Here is a 21,721-nt window from a genome sequence, read left to right as displayed (position 1 = left end):
ATATATATATATATATATATATATATATATATATATATATATATATAGTTTGTGTGTATGTATATGTGTGTGTGTATATATACACATATATGTGTATACACACACTATGTGTGTGTGACATCATTCTGTACATGTTCCTATTTATCAATTCTTTCTCTGGATGCAGATAGTGTCTTCCTTCACATGTCCTTTATAGTTAGTTTGGATATTTCTAATAGTCAAGAGATTCATTTGCTCAGAGTTGTTCTGCTTTTTCTTTTCACTGATAAACTACTGTGTAGTCATTCTTTTTTCATCTTTTACTTGTTGAGTTTTTGAGCCCAAGTGTAATAGAGATTTGAAAACTGATTTGCATTCTGGGACCTGTAACTCAGAAGAGCTAACATTCCCTCCCAGGCCTTAGAATGACTTGGACTATCTTTGAACAAGAAGGAAGACTTGAGTTTTGCCCAGGATTTTGAAAGAGACACACATGGTCTCAGAGAAAATAGACTTATAAGAAGGAATGAGAATCATGTGAGCTGAGAACCAGATGGACTGGGGAAGACAGAATCCTTAGTCCTGCCTGGCACTTAATGAGCTGAGCAGGAGACATGTGGTGGCACAGGGATGATATGTAAATAGAGAGGGGCAGCAGAATAGCACTGTAGCATTGAAGGCTCCTCCTCTTAAGCTCAGGTCTATTATAGCCTTCCCCTCTTCTTCTATGTATTATAAGTGCACTACAAGAAGATTCTTGGATTTCCCTTATCACAAGGGTTTCCACCATAGAGGTCAAATATCTCACTCCCCCACAATAGTATGTCTGAGGTAACCTCATTTAATCCCCATACTTGGGCTCTACTGCGCATTGAAAAGGATGAAGTACATGATATAGAAAAGTGACTGCATTTTCTCTATTGCACATATGTACAGAAGCAAGTGTCTATTCCTCCGTTCTCTTCCTCAACAGCCCTGGCTTGGTTCAATCCCATGGGTTCAGTCTATGGTTCAATCCCTCTTTTTTGCCCCATGTGTTTACTGTATTGAAGTGATAGACACGATGCTGTTCCAACAAAAAATGGCACAGAAATATTAAGGACTCCTAGTTCCAATGAATTTACAGAAAGGTCAGAGAGAGAGAGAAAGAAAGTCATCAAGAACCTGTTTTCTCCCTCCCTGATATATTATGTATACCTTGGTCATGTAGACTGTCTCTTATATGGTGTATTCATTTTTTCTTATAATAAATATCAGAGACAGAGAAGGGGATTAAAGTATGGGGGTCGGGTCAGGAGGGTTCCATGACTTAGACAATGAACAAAAGTTGGAATTATCAATCAAGATATGAGCAAAAATATGGGAGCAATAGGCATGATGAAATGGAAGTCTCCTAAAAATCACAGAGAGCGTAGTAACCTTAGCATCAATGGGAAGAGTGAAGATGAAGTGAAAATTCTGTGTATAGGATGCCTCCATCGTCTTCTTTCAGGAACACAATGAAAAGGGCAATTTTCCTTACAGAAAGCACCAGAGAAGCCAAATGGAAAGGCTCCCTACTCACTGGACTACACCAATAGAAAGACATTAAAGTACCAGCATACAAGGATCTACCTAATCCATAGTAGACAGCTTTTATGAATTACTCTCTAAAGTACTTATCAGTAGTTAAACTTTTAACAATTCAAATAAAACCTTTAAACAATTCAATTGGTTAGCATTGGCTAAGTGTCAAGTATATGGAAGATACTGTCCAAGTCTCTTGAAATACAAAGACTAGACTAGAAAGATAGTACTTCCTCTCTTACAGAGATCTTACAGATCTCTTACAAGGATCTTACAGCTGGGGGAGAGGGCATATACAAACAATATAATCTGAAGGAGGAGAAAGTATTAATAAATCAAGGGACTAGGAAAAGCTTTCATGGTTACAGGGTTGAGCCTTGAAAAAAAAATCTAAGGACTCTAAAATATAGAGGTTGAGGAAGGAATTCATTCCAAACATTGGAGATGGGAGTTGTAATGCCAGGTATTAAAAACAATAAGTTATCCAATTTGGCAGGAATGTAGAATGTGTGGAGTAATTTTGTACAATACAATTGATTTGATTTCTCCAGAAGTAAGTGGGGCAGTTTAATGATCACCAGTGTTAGGCATAGCCCTGATCCTACCTTTGACATATATAAATCTGCAAAGATAGGCAGGAGCAGACTGAAAAAGGATTCACATGCCTAGTGGAAAAGGAGTTCTGGAGAAGTTGTATTGTACCACAGGAGAGGATTAGGTCTCAGAGACAGGTAAGATGCCACATCCAGCGGAGCTCTGGCACCATTGTGTGGGGGGGAGGAAAGGAGGAGGGCAAGTCTTGCACCACCTCTCACAGTGATTCTAGCGGGATTTCTACAGAGTTTGGAACTCATCTGTATATGGGTCAGGTGGAATGTAGCTCCAGGGGGCAGGGATGTGTTCTTTCTAGCTGTCTGGATTAGGTGAATAAACACAAATCTGGTCCCCTCAGGTAACAGCATGGAATCAATGTGTGAATGCCCTTGAACTCTACTAATCAGTATCTATACAAATGTTTGACTGAGAGTTTCCCTATAGCAAACTGTAAAATGTAATGTTGAAAAGGGAAAAGAGTCCAAAAGAAAGGATATATGAGAAAGATAACTTATCATTGACAAATAAGGAAAATTCTAACTAACTCCAACTTTCTTTTCATTTATCTTTTTTTTTAAGTACTTGGGTCAAATATTCTAACCTTAGCAAGAAATATTCTCCATTAAATTGGAAGAGTAGTGTTTTATGGCAAGCTATGACAACCTCTGCCCTGCACTTCTTGTGGGTATTATATATGAACTCATAGCTCTTGCAGTGAATTATCAAGTAATACAACAAGACTTATAAAAATGTCACTGGAAATTATCCTGGTTCAGAATTTTTGTTCTTGCTGCAGTAGTTAGTGGTTTAAGGTGTCAGCATTAGCACTCTCCAGTGGTGTTACTTGCTAACATTTTGTGTCTAACTGCAATGTGCTGTGGGACACCAGAATGAGTCCCACGTGCACTCACTAGAGAAAATGCCTATATCAACAACTTTCTCTGTTAAATTGAATTTGCAAGGTTAGCTGTCTGAAGTGAGTTTCAGTGGGGGGGGGGGGTTAGGATAACCCCCCTAATTAGTTTAGCTAGAGAAAAGTTCTATCCTGAAAAAGGTGGTTGAAACAAAGCATAAAGAATGTTTTCTAAAACTTTCAATAGTTTCTCATTGACCACCAAATGAAGTACAAAATCTTGACCCTGGCATTCAAAGCACTCTACCATCTGATTCTAATCTGCTTTTTTTTTTACTTCCTTTCACCTTACTCCCCTTCTCCCCCCCTCCCCCAAAAATAAAACCCACTCAACATTCCAGTTAAATCAATTAGTCAAGCATTGATTAAATGCCTATGTGCCAGGCTTTGGGGATACAAAGTCAAAAGAAAAACAGTCCTTGCCCCAAGAGATTTTTAAACACATGGGAGAGGTAACAACTACATATATAGGCATATACAAAACATATATTAACTAGATACCCGGTGAACTTGGGATTGTTAAACTTCAACTAATTCAAGATTCTAAAGATAAAGACGCTGAAGATACATAAGTAGTGTCTATTGTTCTATTGTTCCCTATTGGAACTGATGATAAATACAGATTGGTAACACCTAGGCAGCTGAATGGTGCAATTGATACAGTGCTAGATTCAGGAAAACAAAAAAAAGACCAAGTATGGCCCAGTCATTCCCTCTAGAAGTACTCAGAACTGGACCCTAATACATCCTAAATTGGGAAGCAAATCAGGAAGAATATGTAAACAAGGAAATAGTCACACAAAAGAAAGAACTATTATGGTGTCAGGGACACCCAAGACACAAACCGATAAGAAAAGAGTGCCTCCAAAATGAGAACCACATGAGCTGAGAGCTAGATGGAATGGGGAAGACAGTATCCTTGTGCATGTAGACTGTCTCTTCTTGTACAGTATATTCATGTTTTCTTATGATAAATATCAGAGACAGAGAAAGGGGTTAAAGTATGTGGGTGAGGTCAAAGCAAAACCTCAAAGAAAAAGAGTTTAGCCACAAGTTCAACTAGAATTTCTAGAAGAAATGAAGCAACACTTTTTTAAGAGTTAAAGTGATTTTAAGGATAAAATGAAAATGCTAGATGAAATTACTGAAAAAGACAGTAGAGCTCTATTGGAAAGACTTGAAGGAAAATGGATAGCTTAGCAAGAGATACAAGACATTTCCCAAGGAACAGACTCCTGAATATTAGAATGGAGTGAACAGAAGTTAAAGATTCTGGAAGACAACAAGAAATAGTAAAACAAATTTTAAAAGTTGAAAAAGAAACACAAAATGTTAGAAATCTCATATCAAAAATAACTGACCTGAAAAAAAATTGAGGAGATAATCTAAAAATCACTGAAATACTTGAAAGTCATGACTAAAAAAATAAAATATTTGGGAAATTTCAGGAAAAACTGTATAACTTATAGAATTAGAGTGTAGAGTGAAAATAGAAAGAATCCACTAGTTTCTTCCTGAAAGATATACCAACATGAAAACTTCAAGAACATTATTGGCAAACATGAGGTTCCAGAGGAATTTAAAAAAAATACTGTGAGCATTCAAGGAAAAAAATGAATACAAGTACACAGGAGACAGAGTCAGAATCCCACAATATTTAGTAGTCATCACAATAAAGGAGTAGGGAGCTTGAAATACTAAATTTCAAAAGGCAAAAGATACAGGTGTACAACCAAGACTAGCTTATACACCAAACTGAGCCTAATCTTATAAAGAGTACATGAACCTTTAAGGAAATAGAGAACTTCCAATCATTGCTGATAAAAATACCAGACTTGAGTAAAAACTTTGGAATAAAAACTCATGGATCAAGAATAATATGAAAAGTTAAATATAAGTAAGCAACAGTAAGGAAATTAATAAGATGGGGTATTTATATTTTAATTGGGGATACAACAGCAAGATCCCATAAGAATACTAATATCATCAATGGCAATAGAGAGAATTAAATAAGACAGAAGGTTAGGAGTAGTTTTGCTATATTTTAAAGATCTTAAAATAAGGAAGGGAAGGGAAAAAGTAATATACTTAAGAAAAATGTGTGTGTGAGGAGCAATTATCTTATAAAATCAAGGTGCCAAATAAAAATCTATTCAAATAAGGAGGAAATCAATTTAGAATCATGCCCATAAAGTTACAGAATTGTACATACCATTTGATTCAGCAATTTTACTACTAGACCTATATACCCTCAGTAAATCAAAGAAAAAGGACAAGGATCCATATCTATAAGAATAATTGAAGTGTTTTTTTTTTCATGGCAGCCCAAAATTGGAAACTTAGGGATATTTTCAGGCTTGATAAACAGATTTATTATAGAATCATAAAATCAGGGGTGGCCAGGTGGCTCAACGAGTAAGAGCACCGGCTCCAGTGTCGGGATGACCTGGGGATCAAATCCGGGCTCAGATACTCAGCACCACACCCAGAAATAACTGGCCATGTAACCTTGAGCAAGTTACTTAACCCTGATTGCTTTAAAAAAAAAAAGAAAAAGAAAGAAAAAGAATCATAAAATCATGGAGTCATAGAACTTCAGAGTAGTAATGGACCTTAAATGCTATTAGGTGGTATAGTGAATGAGGTACTAGATGCAGAGTCAGGAAGACCTAAGTACAAATCCAGTTTTAGATGCTTACTAATTTGTGTGATGCTAGGTAAGCCCTTTAACTTCTATCTGCCTCAGTTTCCTCATCTGTGGGGATAATAATGGCACCTAGCTCCCATGGTTGTGGTAAGGATTGAATGTGATGACATTTGTACTATATAAATGTGATGATATGAAGTACTATATAAATGCTAGCTGTTATCATAAAATGCAATCTTTAGGCACATCATGAATGGCATCTTCAAGATGGCACACACAAACATGTCTCAGCATGAAAACATTATCTAATTATGATAAAATAATTTAACAAATTATAATGTAGTCTGAATACTGTATTGTTACATGGAAAATGTGACAACATAGTAGAAGGCCTTCAGTGTGATGGATAAGTGCTCTTTGGGCATTCATGGGTGGACATGGACAAGATACCATGTGACCATTTATAGTGTGAGAAAACATGCATGAGTTGTAGTCTAAATCAGTACAGGCAATACCTATGCCAATGAGATCATAGAGACTTCAGAGTACTATTTTTTAAACTTTTCAAAAATGTAAATAGCATGCTCCCCAAAGAATATTTATCCAACAGCTGAGAGGCTGGAAGCCTTTGAAGTTATTTAACATTTTGGGCTTACCAATATGATATTCAATGCACTAATTCAATTAGGTTCCTTAAAGAAAATATTTCCTCAAAGTGATTTAAAGGTTTTCTATTCTTTCTTTTTTTGGATATGCCATTTTTTACTCTAAATGTGCAAGGAATAAAAGGGTTATTTTATAGTTTTATACTTTTATTTATGTTTTATTACTTTTTGAATTGACTTTAAAAAATCTGTTATAGATACAAGTTGATTTTTTGTAATGCAAGTTGGAATTTGGTCAAGAAAAATAAAATGACATATAGCAGTTTTTCATAGGGATCGTGACCATTTAATGTGGACCATTTTATTTTGTTTACAAATACAAATAATTTCTAGACCATTAGCATTTATACTCACTGAATTCTAATGTGCTCTCATTTTTCTGTTCTCCTTCCCTCAGATAATAGTTGGAGAAACTGTGGTATTTTGCCTGCAACTAGCCACAAGGGATTTTGAAAACCAAGAAAAGACTATTTTAACAGGCGACTGTTGCTATATAAATCCACTGGTACGCAGAACTGTCCGATTTCTTGGTATGTGTCCATTGTATTGATTTTTATTGTTTTGAAAAGATGTTTATGTACAAGCTAACAATTCAAACACCCAGCAAAATTATTGTCATCTCTCTGATATTTATTAACTTGATTATAAAACAAAACTTTCTTATAAACAACTTATTTTCAGATACCATGGGACACTTTATGGTTGATATGTTATTTTGGGAGAAACACTTTTATTCACAATAAGATCTAGAATTATAAAAGATGACAAGAATGTTTTATTAACCAGTGCAACTGCAGAATGGGGTTATTTCATCCTATTTTTTAAAGAATTGAAACAGATTATTTTACATCATGTAAACTGATAAGAAAATACAAAGGCAGGGAATAAGGGGATTTTTCACTTCCCATTGAGTTTCCTGGGCATCTGGAAGACACAGTTTGTGGGTTACATAATAGATTCTCTTCAGGCTTCTTTCTTTGCCCATGTATTTGTCTGTGTTTATAGATTAGAGTTGAAAATAGCTTCTCACATACATGCATATATAGATGCCTGGAAAAATGTTGCTTTTTAGTCTCATATGTACTCCTAATGGCATGTAATATATCAAAGCTGAATTTCTGGGAAGTGTCATTAGAGATAAAAGAATGGTTTGTTTTGTTAAAAGATATAAACCTACCAAAAGTTAGTTAACCAAGAGGCAAATGTTTTGTGTGCTATACTTATCCATAATTTATTGACTTCAATACTGCATCATTTTATCATACTGAATGTCGAATCTTATAGTGTTAAATTACTGAAGATCATTTTTAGTTAATGAAATTTGGATAAAAGAAATATTCACTTCTTAGAAGATACACTATAAAATAAGAAAAGTCAGTACCTATAAAATTAGTGAAATACAGAGATAGAAATTCCTTTTTTCTGTCATGTAATGAAGGTCAATTTTGTTCTGTGCCAAACTTCCCTTCCTAAGTAGGAGATATCCTAATGCCCTGTCAGCCTTCAGTTTGGTGGCTTCTCATTGGCAAGACTGAGATGGAAAGAGTTTGATATTTGTTGGCTAGCTGATATTGCTGTCTAACATACTAAGATGACTACTAAGCATAATTGTAAGTTATATTCTCCCCTAACAGATCTATGAAAGCTAAATTCCTTTAAGAATGCTGCCATTCTGATTGTTGATCCATGTTAAAAACCTATGTTTACACACATAATAATTCTTTATGTGAAAACTTACCACAAGGTTTCCAAAAAAACCCACCAGTACTAATTACCTACTTAGAAAAGAAATCAAAACCATTAAAACACCCCAAACTCATCAAATTTGTTTTATACAATTTAAGCTTTCCCACACTCTGGCTTACATATTAAATTGTACCTTTCAAAGTAAAGCATTAAGCATTTCATAAATATCATCAATTTATCTTCCTGCCATAATTATACAAAACTCTAAGTTCTTGGTTTTTGTGAAGCATTTTTCCTTCTAAAACCTATTCTATTCAGCTCACAAAATGTGCTTGAGGAATAAATACCACAAAATAGCCCCTGTTATAAGTCCTGAGATGCTTTTTAGAAAATGGGGTGCAGGGGGGACCAGGAATGTTGGATCTATTTCCAGGTCAATACACTGATATATTCCCATCAGAAGTCTGCCTTTTAGGAAGTGCTTGTCTTTAGGGGTCTATAGATAGATTTCAGGAGTCTGAATTTGTGGTAAATCACAACCTTATTTTCAGTAACCTCTCACTGAAATATTGAATTTCCTTCAGTTATGAATTAAGAAAAAACAAAAACATTATTCTAAGAAGGAGCTGATCGACTTCATGAGACTGATAAATCGACAGCTCCAGAAAGATTAACAACCTCTGTTTTAGGGTCTTCTCAGACTTTACTATAGAATAGGGCAAATTATTTTACAAACTGGGACATTCCATTTAAAGTAAACATTTGATCATAAGACCTTCCTCAAGAGATTATTATTGTGATCTACTTAAAGATTTACTTGGGGCTTGACATATTGATCCTTAGAATTATAATTCTAAAAGACATGTATTTGGGGGGGTTCTGAATTGTCATATTGCTTGACACATAGTACGTACTCTTGTTGATTGATTATCAGTGACTTGGCCGAATACTTGTGAAACATTTCTCTTGTTCTTTTCACAAGAAAAATGTGATTAAGTTGACAAGGGAATAATTCCATTTAAATGAAATTCATGCTTCAAGGGAGGATATTTGTAAACAGATTTGTAACCTGGAACCCTACTGTAGACAGGATATTTGGGAAAGAAGTGTAATGTAATTTAACTCTTAGTATGATGAAACAATTTCCTGGTAAGTGGTTAATAAATGTTTGTTGTTGCTAATTTTTCCCCCAATTTCACACAGTCACAAATCCCCATAAAAAAAAAGATTAAAGTTTGGAGAATGTTAATTTTTTACCATTTGAATATCAGTTTAGTAGTCAGGATGATAGTAATAGTTCATTAGTTGGGATAATGATAGTTAATATTTATATAGTGTTACATTACTTTTTTAAATAAAATATTTAAAAGCTATTCTTTAGCATTATGTGGCCCTAAGATATAATTTGATAACTTCAATATTATCTTCATTTGCATATCAGCTTCTGAGAGATTAAAAAACTTTCCCATGGTCACATGGCTACTAATTTTTGAAAGCAAAATCCAAATCTAGCACTTCTGATCAGTATTCTTTATTCTATACCAAGGAGGTGATTTTGATTATTTTTATTTGATCTTTTTAGTTTTAGAAGAAATTATACTTACTTGTTGCTATTAGGTTATAATAAAAGTATGTTATTGTTGGAAAGGGGCACCCAGTCAAACCCACTGTAAACTTACTTTATGTGTGTACACTGAAAGAGGCTGCAAGCCATAAGTGGCTAGATATCTGGTCTAGGAACTCAGGAAGACTGGGCCATGTAACCCTGGGCAAGTCCCAGTGCTCAAAGGCAGTTCTGCAAGACATTTAAGTTGTACATATGCATTGACAAATGCAGTTTGCTCTATCTCTGAACCTACTTTGGACCCCCCAAAATCATTAAGTTATAATCATGCATAGAAAAGACTGTTCTAATGCCATAGAGCTACCCTGCCTATTTTCTGTAGCTTGATTTTTTAAAAATGTAGCTTTAAAAAAAATCCTAACAAAGAACTTTACAAGGACTAAATATTTTCTTCTTTTCTTTAAATAAAAGACTTTAATGGTTCCCTCCCCCCACCAAAAATGAAAAAACAAAACAAAACAAAATAAAAGTTCCTTTCAGTGTTTCTTTTGTTCTTGGTCATCAGCCTACATAAAAACTAATTCTAGTTGGGCAGGATTTAGAGGCACTGATGAAAATGACAGGACATTCAGATTATAGAGGATTTATTTCTCTTTTTTATAACTTTTAAAATTTTATTTAGGCAGTTATACTGGTTATACATTGGTCCTAGAATGCCTTCTTAGAGCGGTTAATTGTTGCAGGAGGATTTTTTAAAATAGTAGAGTAACACAGCATTAGTAAATGTTTTGTGTAGGGAAATCATTATGGCATTTGGTCTTATTGTTTAAAGTAACTCAAGGAAATATATCTTCCATTCTTTTAATAATAATTATTACAGGACTTTAGTCTAAGACAAATAGCCAAATGACCATTCTTTTATTAATTACTTGCTGGGCTTATTAATAAAATTATTAAATTACCCAAAATAATAACCATTACATCATTTCATTTCTTTTATCAGAATTACTTTGTAATTATATATCTAAACATATATACATACTCATGTATGTGCACATGGTCCCAGTCAATTAAAGTTATAGTTTGAGGCCAAATAATGAGCATGCTTTTGAAAGCAAAGTAGTTATTCCTCTGAAACCATTATTCTTCATTTAAGATTTTTCATAATAATAAAATTTGATGGCACAGACTTTTAGTGCTAATTGGCAACTCCATCAAAAATATCTATATGAAGAAGGATATCAAAATGTACCTCACAGAATAGCACATTTGGTTTGCATTTTAGTACACTGATGAAAATATTTCCAGACAAAAGAAGAAATGTGGATCCCAACATAATAGCATAACTATGAACATAGACTCTGATAAATTGCTTTAAACATACAAATCACATTTCTGAAGCAACCAAGCAGCAAGCTTTTATTATGTACTGACTATGTGCCAAATACCATACCAGGTGCAGTAGATATAAGTACAAAAGTAAGACAACCCCTGCCCTCAAGAAACGTATTTTATTGGGGAGGGATTAATAATAAGCACAAGGATAATTAAATAGAATATTTATAGAAAAAAAGTATTCGGTGATGGTACTAACAACTTAGGGAAATAGTAAAGACCTCCATAAGTAGGTAGCACCTGGGCCTAAGCCATAAGGGCAGTTAATGTTTCCAAGATTCCAGAATACATTTTCCTCCAGCAAGTTATGTCTTATAAACATGCCAGGCATAAAATTAAAGCTAGTGGCAGACAGCTGAACACAACACTCAAGAGTCTTAAATAATTTAACACTCCCGCCACTCCAGATGGTTAAGGAAAGGAGGTGGAGGGAAGAAGAGAGGGCCATATGCATAAAATATTTGTGGTTCCCAAAATGTTTTCCGTGTTGATTTATTGTCTACTAGAGCCCAAGGTAACCTAGGGGATTCACTATTTTCTTTCTTCCTCAGGGATTTATACATTTGGGCTGTTTGCTACAGATATCTTTGTGAATGCTGGACAGGTAGTGACAGGGAATCTGGCTCCACACTTCCTTGCACTCTGCAAGCCCAACTACACGGCCCTTGGGTGTCAGCAGTTCACGCAGTTCATCAGTGGTGAAGAGGCCTGTACTGGTAACCCAGATCTCATCATGAGAGCTAGAAAAACCTTCCCTTCCAAAGAAGCAGCACTGAGCGTGTATGCAGCGATGTATCTGGCAGTAAGTAAGGATTAGCAAATATTCTTCTCTGTTATCCAATTAAGTATTAGCATTAACAGTAGATGCATTTTGATTTTTCCCTGCTATTAAAAAAGTCACTTAATAGCACATTATTAACTTTCCTCTGAACATTTAATTTATTTTTATTAATGGTTCTATGTACTGGGGGCAAAATTAAGTTTCTTGGCTCTCATGAGGATGTGTGGGGCTGGTTTTGGTGGTTGGCCGTATTAAAAAATATGTAGTAGTCATTAGCATTTCTATTTGTGGATATGTTTATCTTGCTATTAAACAGGATTTAATGGAAATGAATGTGTCCTTCAGCTTTTCTCATGAACTTATAGCAACAACTCAATTAAGAAAATTACCAAGGCATCTTTGCCTACTCAATTTCCATAATCCCTTTGATGAGATTATGTCATATGTTTCATGTCATGAAATATCCTTCTCATGAACAGGGGTTTTTGTCCTTATTAGTCACGATGCTTTAGCTAGAGCTATAAAATTTATTGATAGAAGCACTACCCACATGGCCCTCTAAATTACACTTTCCTTTGCCTGTATCATGTTTATTGTCAATTCATGCTAGGGTTCACAAGGTCAGGCCTTTGGAGACTGTTGATTTCCTCCTATGCCTGCATTTTGGATAGCTGCTGAAGGGTTGAGCTAGGTAGGCACATACCTCCTTCCTAAATGGGACTCCTTGGGAACATTGGGTAAGCTTGGATAACTGTAGTGAAGTATTAATTACAACAACTATTTCTTTAATGAAATAAATCACTATTAACAGGATGGTTATTCGTGATGTAGTGGAGAGGGCATGGGACTGGGGTTGAATTTAGGAAGGTCTGGGTTCAAATCCTACCTCAGATACTTGCTACCCATGTGACTCAGCAAATTGCTTCAACTCTTCAAACATGTTTAATTATGAAATGAGGGATTTGGAATATTCGGTATCTAAATTCTCTTAATTCTCTATCTATGATTCTCTAATATATACACCTCTGTGTGCAATTGTCCATCTTTCTGCTAACTGCCTACTGTTAATTACTGTTTGAGTTAACCCCAGTTTTCCCTGTCAGAACCAAGTAAGAAGCTCATCATTAGTCTTGTCTTAGAATCAGATACCTTATATACAACTGTAGTCCTGACTCTAACATGTCGGGGAAGCAGGAGCAGACAACTTTTCTCTAGGTTTTAACTATGTGAGCACCAGGAAACAAAGGGGATAACAGGTCATGTTCTGGAATCAGGTCAAGGAGTTCAGCCTAGGAGACCCAAGACAAGACTGAGTATATAAAATAGAGAATAAGGATTGAAGTGGGGAAAGACCAGAGAGGATCCTGGAAGCCAGTGGTTAAAGGAGAATTAGAAATCTAAAATCAGACAATTTAGGGCATGTACTTGCTGAAAGTCAGGGCCAGGTAGCGGGTCAGAATCTAATACTCAGGTAATATCTGAACTATTAAGAAAGCATAATGTAAAAAAGTCAGCTTTTCAAAATTTTATTTTTACTTTATGGAATAAAACAAGTACTTCTATAATATAGTACAATTAAAAGATGATTGTACATGAAATTATAAATCTACTATTTACAACTTGCTATTTCTTTCAAATATATGACAAAATTATCATGTAAATGTCTTTTTTTGTTCTTCCCCCCTTGAGATATGTATAATTAGATACTACATATATATGTATATATATATATATATAAAATTATTTTATACATGCTTCTACTTATTAGTTCTTTTGGTAGATGCAGATAGTATCTTTCTTCATATGTCCTTTATAGTTAATCTGGATATTTATATTAGACAAAAGTAGCTTATTTGCTCAAAGCCCTTCTTAAATTTTTAAATTCAGAAAGACAAATAACAAGGATGCATAATCTAAGGAAGAAAATTGGGTAAACAATATTGGATGCCAGCAAAACAGCACTTTTATATTGACCCAGTATTTGATTTCAGATGAGGAACTTTTATATGCTTCCTTTTATGCATGTGAGCTGATTCCTAAGTATAATGAACTGGAGGCAAGAAGGTTACATGATAGGGGATCTCTTGATTAGAGGGAGGGAAAGAACTTATTTTCTCCCCATGCCCACCCCCCTTCAGAATTTCCCTATTTCTGCCAAGAGCACCACCATTATTGCATATACCCAGATTCACCCCCTTGGCATTATTCTTGCCTCCTCACTCTCCCTCAGACGACATAGTTTCCAAATCTTGTCATTTCTATTTCCATTATAGTCATTCACATGTCCCCCTTTCTCTTCTCAAATGGTTAACCATGTTGTTAAGGCCTTTATCACTTCTTGCCTCGACTTTTGCCATTAATCTCCCTGTCTCAAGTCTCTCCCTTCTCCAATTTATCCTTTACAGAGCTGCCAGAAAGATTTTCCTAAAGTACAGGTCTGACCATATCATTCCCTCATGTGATAAACTCCAGTGGATCCCTACAACTTCTAAGAGCAAGTATACAATCCTCTATTTAGTGTTTAAAGTCCTTCAGATCCTGATCCCAATCTTTCCTTCTAGACTTCAATTCAATTCAATACACATTTAGCAAGTACCTACTATATGGCAGGCATTGTGCTAATCACTGAGGATACCAGACAGTCCCTCCCTCAAGGGGCTTTCAGTCTAATGGGGGAGACAACATGCAAACAAACCTGTAAAAAGCAGTATGTATATATATGATCAACAGGCAATAATTGAGGTAAAGAAATGGAATTTAAAAAGGATTAGGGAAGGCTTCCTGTAGAAGGTAGGATTTTAGTTGGAACTTGCAGAAATCCAGGGAGGTCAGCAGTCAGGGCAGAGGAGGGAGAGTGGTCCACCCATGGGGAACAGTGAGAGAAAATTACCAGAGCTGAGAGATATGCACTGAGCAGCCAGGAGGCCAGTGTCGTTGGATCAAAGAGTTGTTGGGCAGTCAGGTATAAGGAAGCTGGAAAACTAGGAGGGGGCTAGGAGGGCTTTGAATGTCAAACAGAACATTTTGCATTTGTTCCTGGAAGCAACAGGATGCTACTAGAGTTTATTGAGTATTGAACATTACTCCTCTTTCCACATTCTATAAACTGAGGAATTGCCCTTGCTGTTCATTGTGTCTGACACTACACCTCACTATCTCTCAGGCCTGAAATCATAAAAAGAAGAATAGTAATAAAAAAAATTTATATAACACTTAAACATGCCAGGCACAGGGCTAAGCACTTTACAATTTTTATCTTATTTGATCCTCACAATTAACCCTGGGAGGTAAGTTCTATTCTTATCCCCATTTTGTAGATGAAGAAACTGAGGCAAATAGTGGTTATGTGACTTATCTAGGGTCACCCAGCTAGTAAGCATCTGAGACAAGATTTGAATTCAGGTTTTCCTAACTCCAGTCTAGTTCTCTATCTATCATCCCTCTTAACCTGATTTCCATTTTCTACGTGAAATCTTTCTTGGTCCCCCCTGGAATACTGATGTCATACCCCCCTAATTACCTTATATACATGTTATCTTTTTTATATATGCTTATAGATGTGCAGATTGTCTTCCCCTGCCCTCACTAGGAAGTAAGCACATTGAGGTCAGGGACTCATTCTTATTTCCCCACCCTCCCTGGCACATGGCCTAGTGCCTGGCCCATGATAGGTGATTAAAAATGTTTGTTAACCTAACTAATGTCTAATGTGAAAGTATTTGCAGATCCTACACTATTTCATGCAGCCATGGTGGGGAGGGAAGGAGAGAAAGGGGGAGAAAATTTGAAACTCAAGGGATTGTGGAACTGAATCTTGTAAACTAAAAGTTAACAAACAAATCAATAAAGACAAAAAATAAGTTTACATAAAACTGTTTGTTAATTGGTTGACTAAACAAATTAAAGAGGTAGGAAGAGCAGGGAAGTTGTTGATAGGTTCACTGTACCTTAGATTTCTATTGATCAGCACCTGTTCCTTACCTGTAAAGCCAGACCCCAGGGTTAAAGGCAACTTATTTTCCCCAGCTCCAGATACTTCTACTAGGTATTGAAGGAATATTACAAGTTCAGGAGACTGTCCATCTTTCTTTGCTTAGGTCAAATCCAGCATCTCCTTGGTACAAATAGTTGCTTCAAACTGGCATGAGATTTTATAGCATCAAGTGATCCTAGAGGTGAAAATGACCTATACTGAACAGGAGTATACTTTCCTCCCATGTACTGTTCAGTCCAGTGACTCTTGTTCTTTCTTGTGTCTGGCTTTCTATCTCCTGAGTACCTGCATGTCCACTGGCTATCCACAATGCTTACAATTCACTCCCTCATGACCTAGAAGAGAGCACCTGGCTTTCCAGCTTCCTCTAAAACCTCAGCTCAAATCTCAGCTTCTGTAGGTCTTTATTGGTTTCTTCTTGGTCCTTCCTCCCCCTTACTCCACTCCTTAAGTGCAAGTTACATTTACACCACATTTATCTTTTATAATCTGTGCATGCTATCTTCCCTATTAGTACACGAGCACTTTAAGAGGAAAGATCCTATTTTTCCTTTCTTTATATACAGTGTACTTGGCACAGTACCTGCTACAGAGCAAATGCTTAACAAATGCCTATTAACTGTTGGTTCAAGTCTCAGCTAAAGTCTCAATGTTTATGAGAAGCCTTTCTTATTCCTCCTTACCCTTAGTGCCTTCCCTCTTAAATCATTTCCTACTTAACCTGCCCATAACTCATTTTTACATGGTTTCATGCTTTCCTTCCCATTTGGACTGGGAAATTCTTGAGAGAAGGGACTGTTTGTTTTTGCTTTGGTTTGCTTTTGACATTCTTCCTATTATCAGGGTTTAGCATAACACCTGACTCTTATTAAGTGCTTAATAAAGACTTGCAGATGACATCCCAGACAGTTGTTCCTTTTTTTACATATAGTAAGAGAAACTCACTGCCACATGAGGCTATCACTTTTCCTTTCATTAGAAGCCTTTCCCTTAAGTGGAGTCTAATTCTGCTTCTCTGTAAATCTCAAGCATCAGGCCTAGTTCTGGCTTCTAGGTCCAAGCAGAACAAGTTATTTCTGACCCATAGCTTATAACTGTAGGAAGGCTGGGCTCTTGGTCCAAGATGTAATATAATTAATAAGGGCTAGTAAGAATGAATTTACCACTTGGGTGATGATAAAGAGAGGCAGAAACAGAATCAATTGTCATTGAAATAATTTCAAGCTACTTGGAAACAATGAGAACATATTTGAAGAGGCCAGGATACTGGTTGAAAGTGTACCATGAAGGTATGATAAAGGGATTATGTGGAATTTCACTGAAATAAGGATGGAGAGAATTCCAGAGTTGACAGACAGAATATCTTGTGTAAGAAAGAGCTAGGAGGCCAGTGTCACTAGATCACTGGGAACATGAAGGGGAATAAGTCTAAGAAGCCTGGAGGGTGTATTGTGGAATGGGGCAACAAGGGTGTATTATGGAGGGCTTTGAATACAAAACAGGTTTTATATTTTATCCTGGAGGTGATAGGAAGTCAGTGAAATTTATTGAGTAGGGGCATGAGATATGGTCAGAATTGTGTGTCATGAAGTTGACTCTGACAAGAGGATAGACTGCAGTTGGGAGAGACTAACCAAAAGGCTATGGTAACTGCCCATATGTGAGGTAGTGATAGCCTGCATTAGGGTGGTGGAAGTGTCGGAGGAGAGATGGTGGCGTATTATGAGATGTTACAAAGGTAAATATCAACAGGACTTGGCAAAAAAAATTGGATATATGGGATGAGAGAGAGTGGTGTCAAGGATGAAGTCTAGGTTGTGAGGTTGGGTGATTGAGAGGGTGGGAGTACCTTAGATGGTAATAAAGGAGTTAGCAGAGGAGGAGGTTTGGGGGACTTCAAAATATCTATGAGACATACAGTTAGAAATATCCATTAAGCAGTGAGAGATATAAGTCTAGAGGTCAGCGGAGAGGTTAAGGATGAATCAATAGATTTAAAAATCATTAGCATAGTGTGATAATTGAATGGAGGAGAGCTGATGATATCATTAAGGAAAATTATATAGAGGGGAAAGAGAAGAGGATTAGGGTACAGCCTTTGGTATGACCATAGTTACCAGGAATGTCCTAGACAAACATCCAGCAAAGGAAATTGAGGAGTAGTCAAACAGGTAGAAGAAGAAACAGGACAGATCAGTGTCAGGAAAACTCAGAGAGAAGAGAGCATCAAGGAAAATAAGGTGGTCAACCTTGTCAAAGGCTACATAGAGGTCAAAAAGGATGAGGATTGAGAAGAGGACATTAGATTTGGCAGTTAAGGGATTATTGGTAGCTTTGCAGAGTGCTCAGTCTCAGCTGATTGATGAAGTAAAAATTACTTAAACCTTGACTGGAATAAAAGTGACTATACTACCTTGGAATTTGTGATCTAGTAGAAGAATAATGAGTTATAGCTGTCATATTTTGTGTACATTTCAAAAAGATGGTATCTTGAGTGAATCTAGAAAGTAATAGAGTTGTGAAGATGCAAGAGAAATAATTCTTTTGAAAAAGAATAGAAGTAGTTGTTTAAAGATAGTGATATGGAAGCACCAGAAACTCATTAGCCAATTTAGATTTTAACAAGACATGATAATGGAGAATGAATACAAAAACTTGGCACAGAAACAATCCAAGGAGGAGAACTACTTCTCAAGGTGGGTGGTGTGATGATAATGGATGGTAGAGAGAATGTCATGTTGGAGCTCCTGCTTGGGTTCAAAAAATCATTTTTTTAAGTAAAGATTGGGAAGGCATGACTTAGAAGGCAGTTTGTCTTAAAAAGAGCTGGGGTTTGGTGGATTGCAAACTCATCATGCATCTGCAGTGTTATAAATAGAAGGAAAATAATATACTAAATTTAAGAAAAAGATGTAGTACAGTGTCACAGGACTAATGTGAACTGCATCTTCATTAAGAAAAGAGTGATGACCAAGACCAGGGAGATGCTAGCCTTTCTTCCACTGTTCTTTGCTCTAATCAGAACATATCTGGAGAATAATGCTCAGCTGGGGACATCTGTTTCAGTTCAAAGAAAACAAGGGATGTTATTATTCTCTTTTGACATCTTTGTTTTTGAATGAAGAATCTACCAGGGTTTTTTTTTTCTTTTGTTTTGGTCTTTTTGGATGGGGGAAGGCAGGGCAATTGGGGTTAAGGGACTTGTCCAAGGTCACACAACTAGTAAGTGTTAAGTGACTGAGGTCATATTTGAACTCATGTCCTCCTGACTCCAGGACCAGTACTCTATTCACTGCACCACCTAGTTGCCCCCAGAAATGACAGTTTTTTGTCACAACATGCTTTCTATATAACTTGACCATTAAGGTGACTCTAGTCTATTTTCTTACTCCTTATCTAATAATGCTTCCCAACTTGGTTATCCCAAGGCAAAACTGAAATTGCAATTAAAATATTCGGAAAATAACTTACATTATTATAGATATTAAGACAGTTTATAAAGTTTTTGCCCACCCCCAACCTTGTGAAGTAAGGAGTCTAAGTATCATCCCCATTTTATAGATGAGATAACATTCAGAGTGGGGCAGTTAAGTGGTATAGTAGATGGATCTCTGAGCCTAGAGTCAGGAAGACCTGAATTCTAATCCAGCCTCAGAAACTTACTAGCTGTGTGATGCATGGCAAGTCATTAACCCTGTTTGCCTCCGTTTCTTCATCTGTAAAATTATCTGGAGAAAGAAATGGCAAACTGCTCTAGTGTCTCTGCCAAGAAAATCTCAAATTGGGGTCATGAAAACTGAGATGCAAGTGAAGCAACTGACCAACAATAACAAAAACACTCAGAGTAGTTGCTAGTAGGTAAGAAATGCTGCTAAGTCCAAGATCTTTTTGGAGATGTCTCCTGATGTCAAGACAACTGGTTACCACTTCACACTTTGTATTCCATCCAGCTGACTCCCAAGACCATCTTGCTATGTGCTTTGTTGCCTCATTTCTCTGATGGAACTCCATCCACTGGACTTGACATCTGGCCAGCAAGCCTCTAGTCTCTGGAGGGAGTTAATCCCTTCAGCCTTTCAATGCCTGCTCTAGGGTTGAGTGGTCTTGACTGGGGAGTAAACTTTAAGGGGATGTTACTGCTGGAAGAAACCTTAAACATCTTTGTATCCAACTCTCTCATTTTTATGATTATAAAACTAAAAAACCCTGTCATTGTTTCTGAAGAGGACATATAAGTTGACTGCCCTATTGAACAACTCACCATCCCTAGGAGTCTCCAGACAAAAACTCCCTTCCCTGGCCACCACTTTCCTAAATATGTTGTCTTCCAGTAACGGAAAGCAAGTCCCTTGATATCAAGAACTATATCACTTTCATAATGAAGTGCTTAGCAAATGCTTTTTTCTTTCATGTGTGTGCATGCTATCTCTCTGATAGAATATAACCTTTCAGAGGGGACAGTCTAGGGTTGTTTTGGTGGGGAGGGGGTATTTTTGTATCCTCAGTGCCAACCATATTGCCTTACACTTAGGAAGCACTTCATAAATTCTTATGCATTGATGATTGACATATCCTAGAGGCATACAGGAAGTAGTCCCCAACTCCTCCTTTGTCCATCATTTTCCCTTCTATTTTCCAGAGCTGTCAACCCTAAGTAACTGGGACGCTGGCCTTGTTGTTCACTCACTGATGCACATAACCCTAGGGTTGTAGCATATACCCAAACCCATTCTTTTGGAATAGTATTATCCATCTGCTCCATATGCCCTTTTCCTTTTATTGCAACCCCTTAGAGCTACCTTTCCCATCTGTAAGAACATTGGATGTCTCTTCTCTCTCCCATTGGAATTTATCAGGAAACTTGACAGAAACGCCTATTACAGTCAGGACTATGATATTAACTGCCTATTGAACATTTGCAAATGTGAACTGCAACCTCAAAGCTATCCATTAATCTCTTTTGTTTCCCTTCATTAGTTCTCTGCCACTCCTACATTCCTTAAGTTGCATGTCCTAGCAAGGACTGTAAGTAGATCTCTCTAGACAGACAGGTCTACAGGCCGCTTGAGACCTGCTGGTCACTATAAATTGAGTCCCCTATAAATTCGCTGATGTGCAGTCTGTGCTGTGGAACTTGTCACTGTTGCCACTAACATTGCCTTTGAGGATAGTGTCAGCTATGGGTCAGTCACTACCTACTGAGGACTAACATCCATCCCCTCAGCAGACCTTTTATATAATTCTCAATGTTTCTAATTTTCACGTGTAAGAATGTTAAACTGATATACAAGGTCCTATTCAGTAATGGTAAATTCAGTAACAGTTTTCCAAGTACCTCAGTTGGCAATTATCACTTTGGGGATGTAGGAATGCCTCACAGTTTCCAATAGCTCACACAGTATAGTAACTGCATTGTTTTCTTTATTCTATATAGTTTACCCTTTCTTACATCTATCCAAGGAGTTCACAACATTGTGTAAAATTGTTTCAGTGTCATTATTATCGCAGTCAATAGGTACCCACAAAACTAGCAGTCATTAAGGTAGGTCAAGTTTTGTCACTGATTACCCATTCCCTACTAAGTGAATAACTATGGTTGAGTGTAGACAGAAGGTTAAAAATTTTAATTTCAACAAAATATAAAGTGAAATTTCCAGAAAATATACCTTGAGAATTTCTCGAAGTATTCAATGTCACTTTATTTTTAAATTAAATTTTATTTTATTTTCAGTTCTGAATTATTTTCCCCACTCATTGAGATGGCAAGAAAAACAAAATTCATTATGAATCTGTATATTCATGCAAAAAAATTTCCAAATTAGACATGTTCAAATAATAACAATAATGGAAAATAAAGCAAACATGTGCTTCAATCTGCAATGTCACTTTAACACAATTATGTGCCGGTTCCCTGATTTAAGATGAGTGGATAGGGTT

At 36.4% G+C, this 21,721-nt stretch overlaps 1 protein-coding gene across 2 annotated transcripts in view; it reads left to right on the top strand.

Moving 5' to 3' along the window:
- The window catches only part of PLPPR5 (phospholipid phosphatase related 5), a 190,720-nt gene that overhangs the window by 72,323 nt on the left and 96,676 nt on the right, over positions 1 to 21,721 (top strand). For both annotated transcript variants that reach the window (XM_069063401.1, XM_069063400.1), the window contains 2 exons: positions 6,762 to 6,894; positions 11,561 to 11,811. In XM_069063401.1, the coding sequence (XP_068919502.1) occupies positions 6,762 to 6,894; positions 11,561 to 11,811 (384 nt within the window). The remainder of the gene's footprint in view (positions 1 to 6,761; positions 6,895 to 11,560; positions 11,812 to 21,721) is intronic.

This window comes from Petaurus breviceps, unplaced genomic scaffold (genome assembly GCF_028583685.1).
Source record: "Petaurus breviceps papuanus isolate PSGF00001 unplaced genomic scaffold, PetGlider_PUasm1.0 90564, whole genome shotgun sequence".
NCBI classification, from domain to species: domain Eukaryota; kingdom Metazoa; phylum Chordata; class Mammalia; order Diprotodontia; family Petauridae; genus Petaurus; species Petaurus breviceps.
This window is presented reverse-complemented; position numbering and strand designations above follow the sequence as displayed.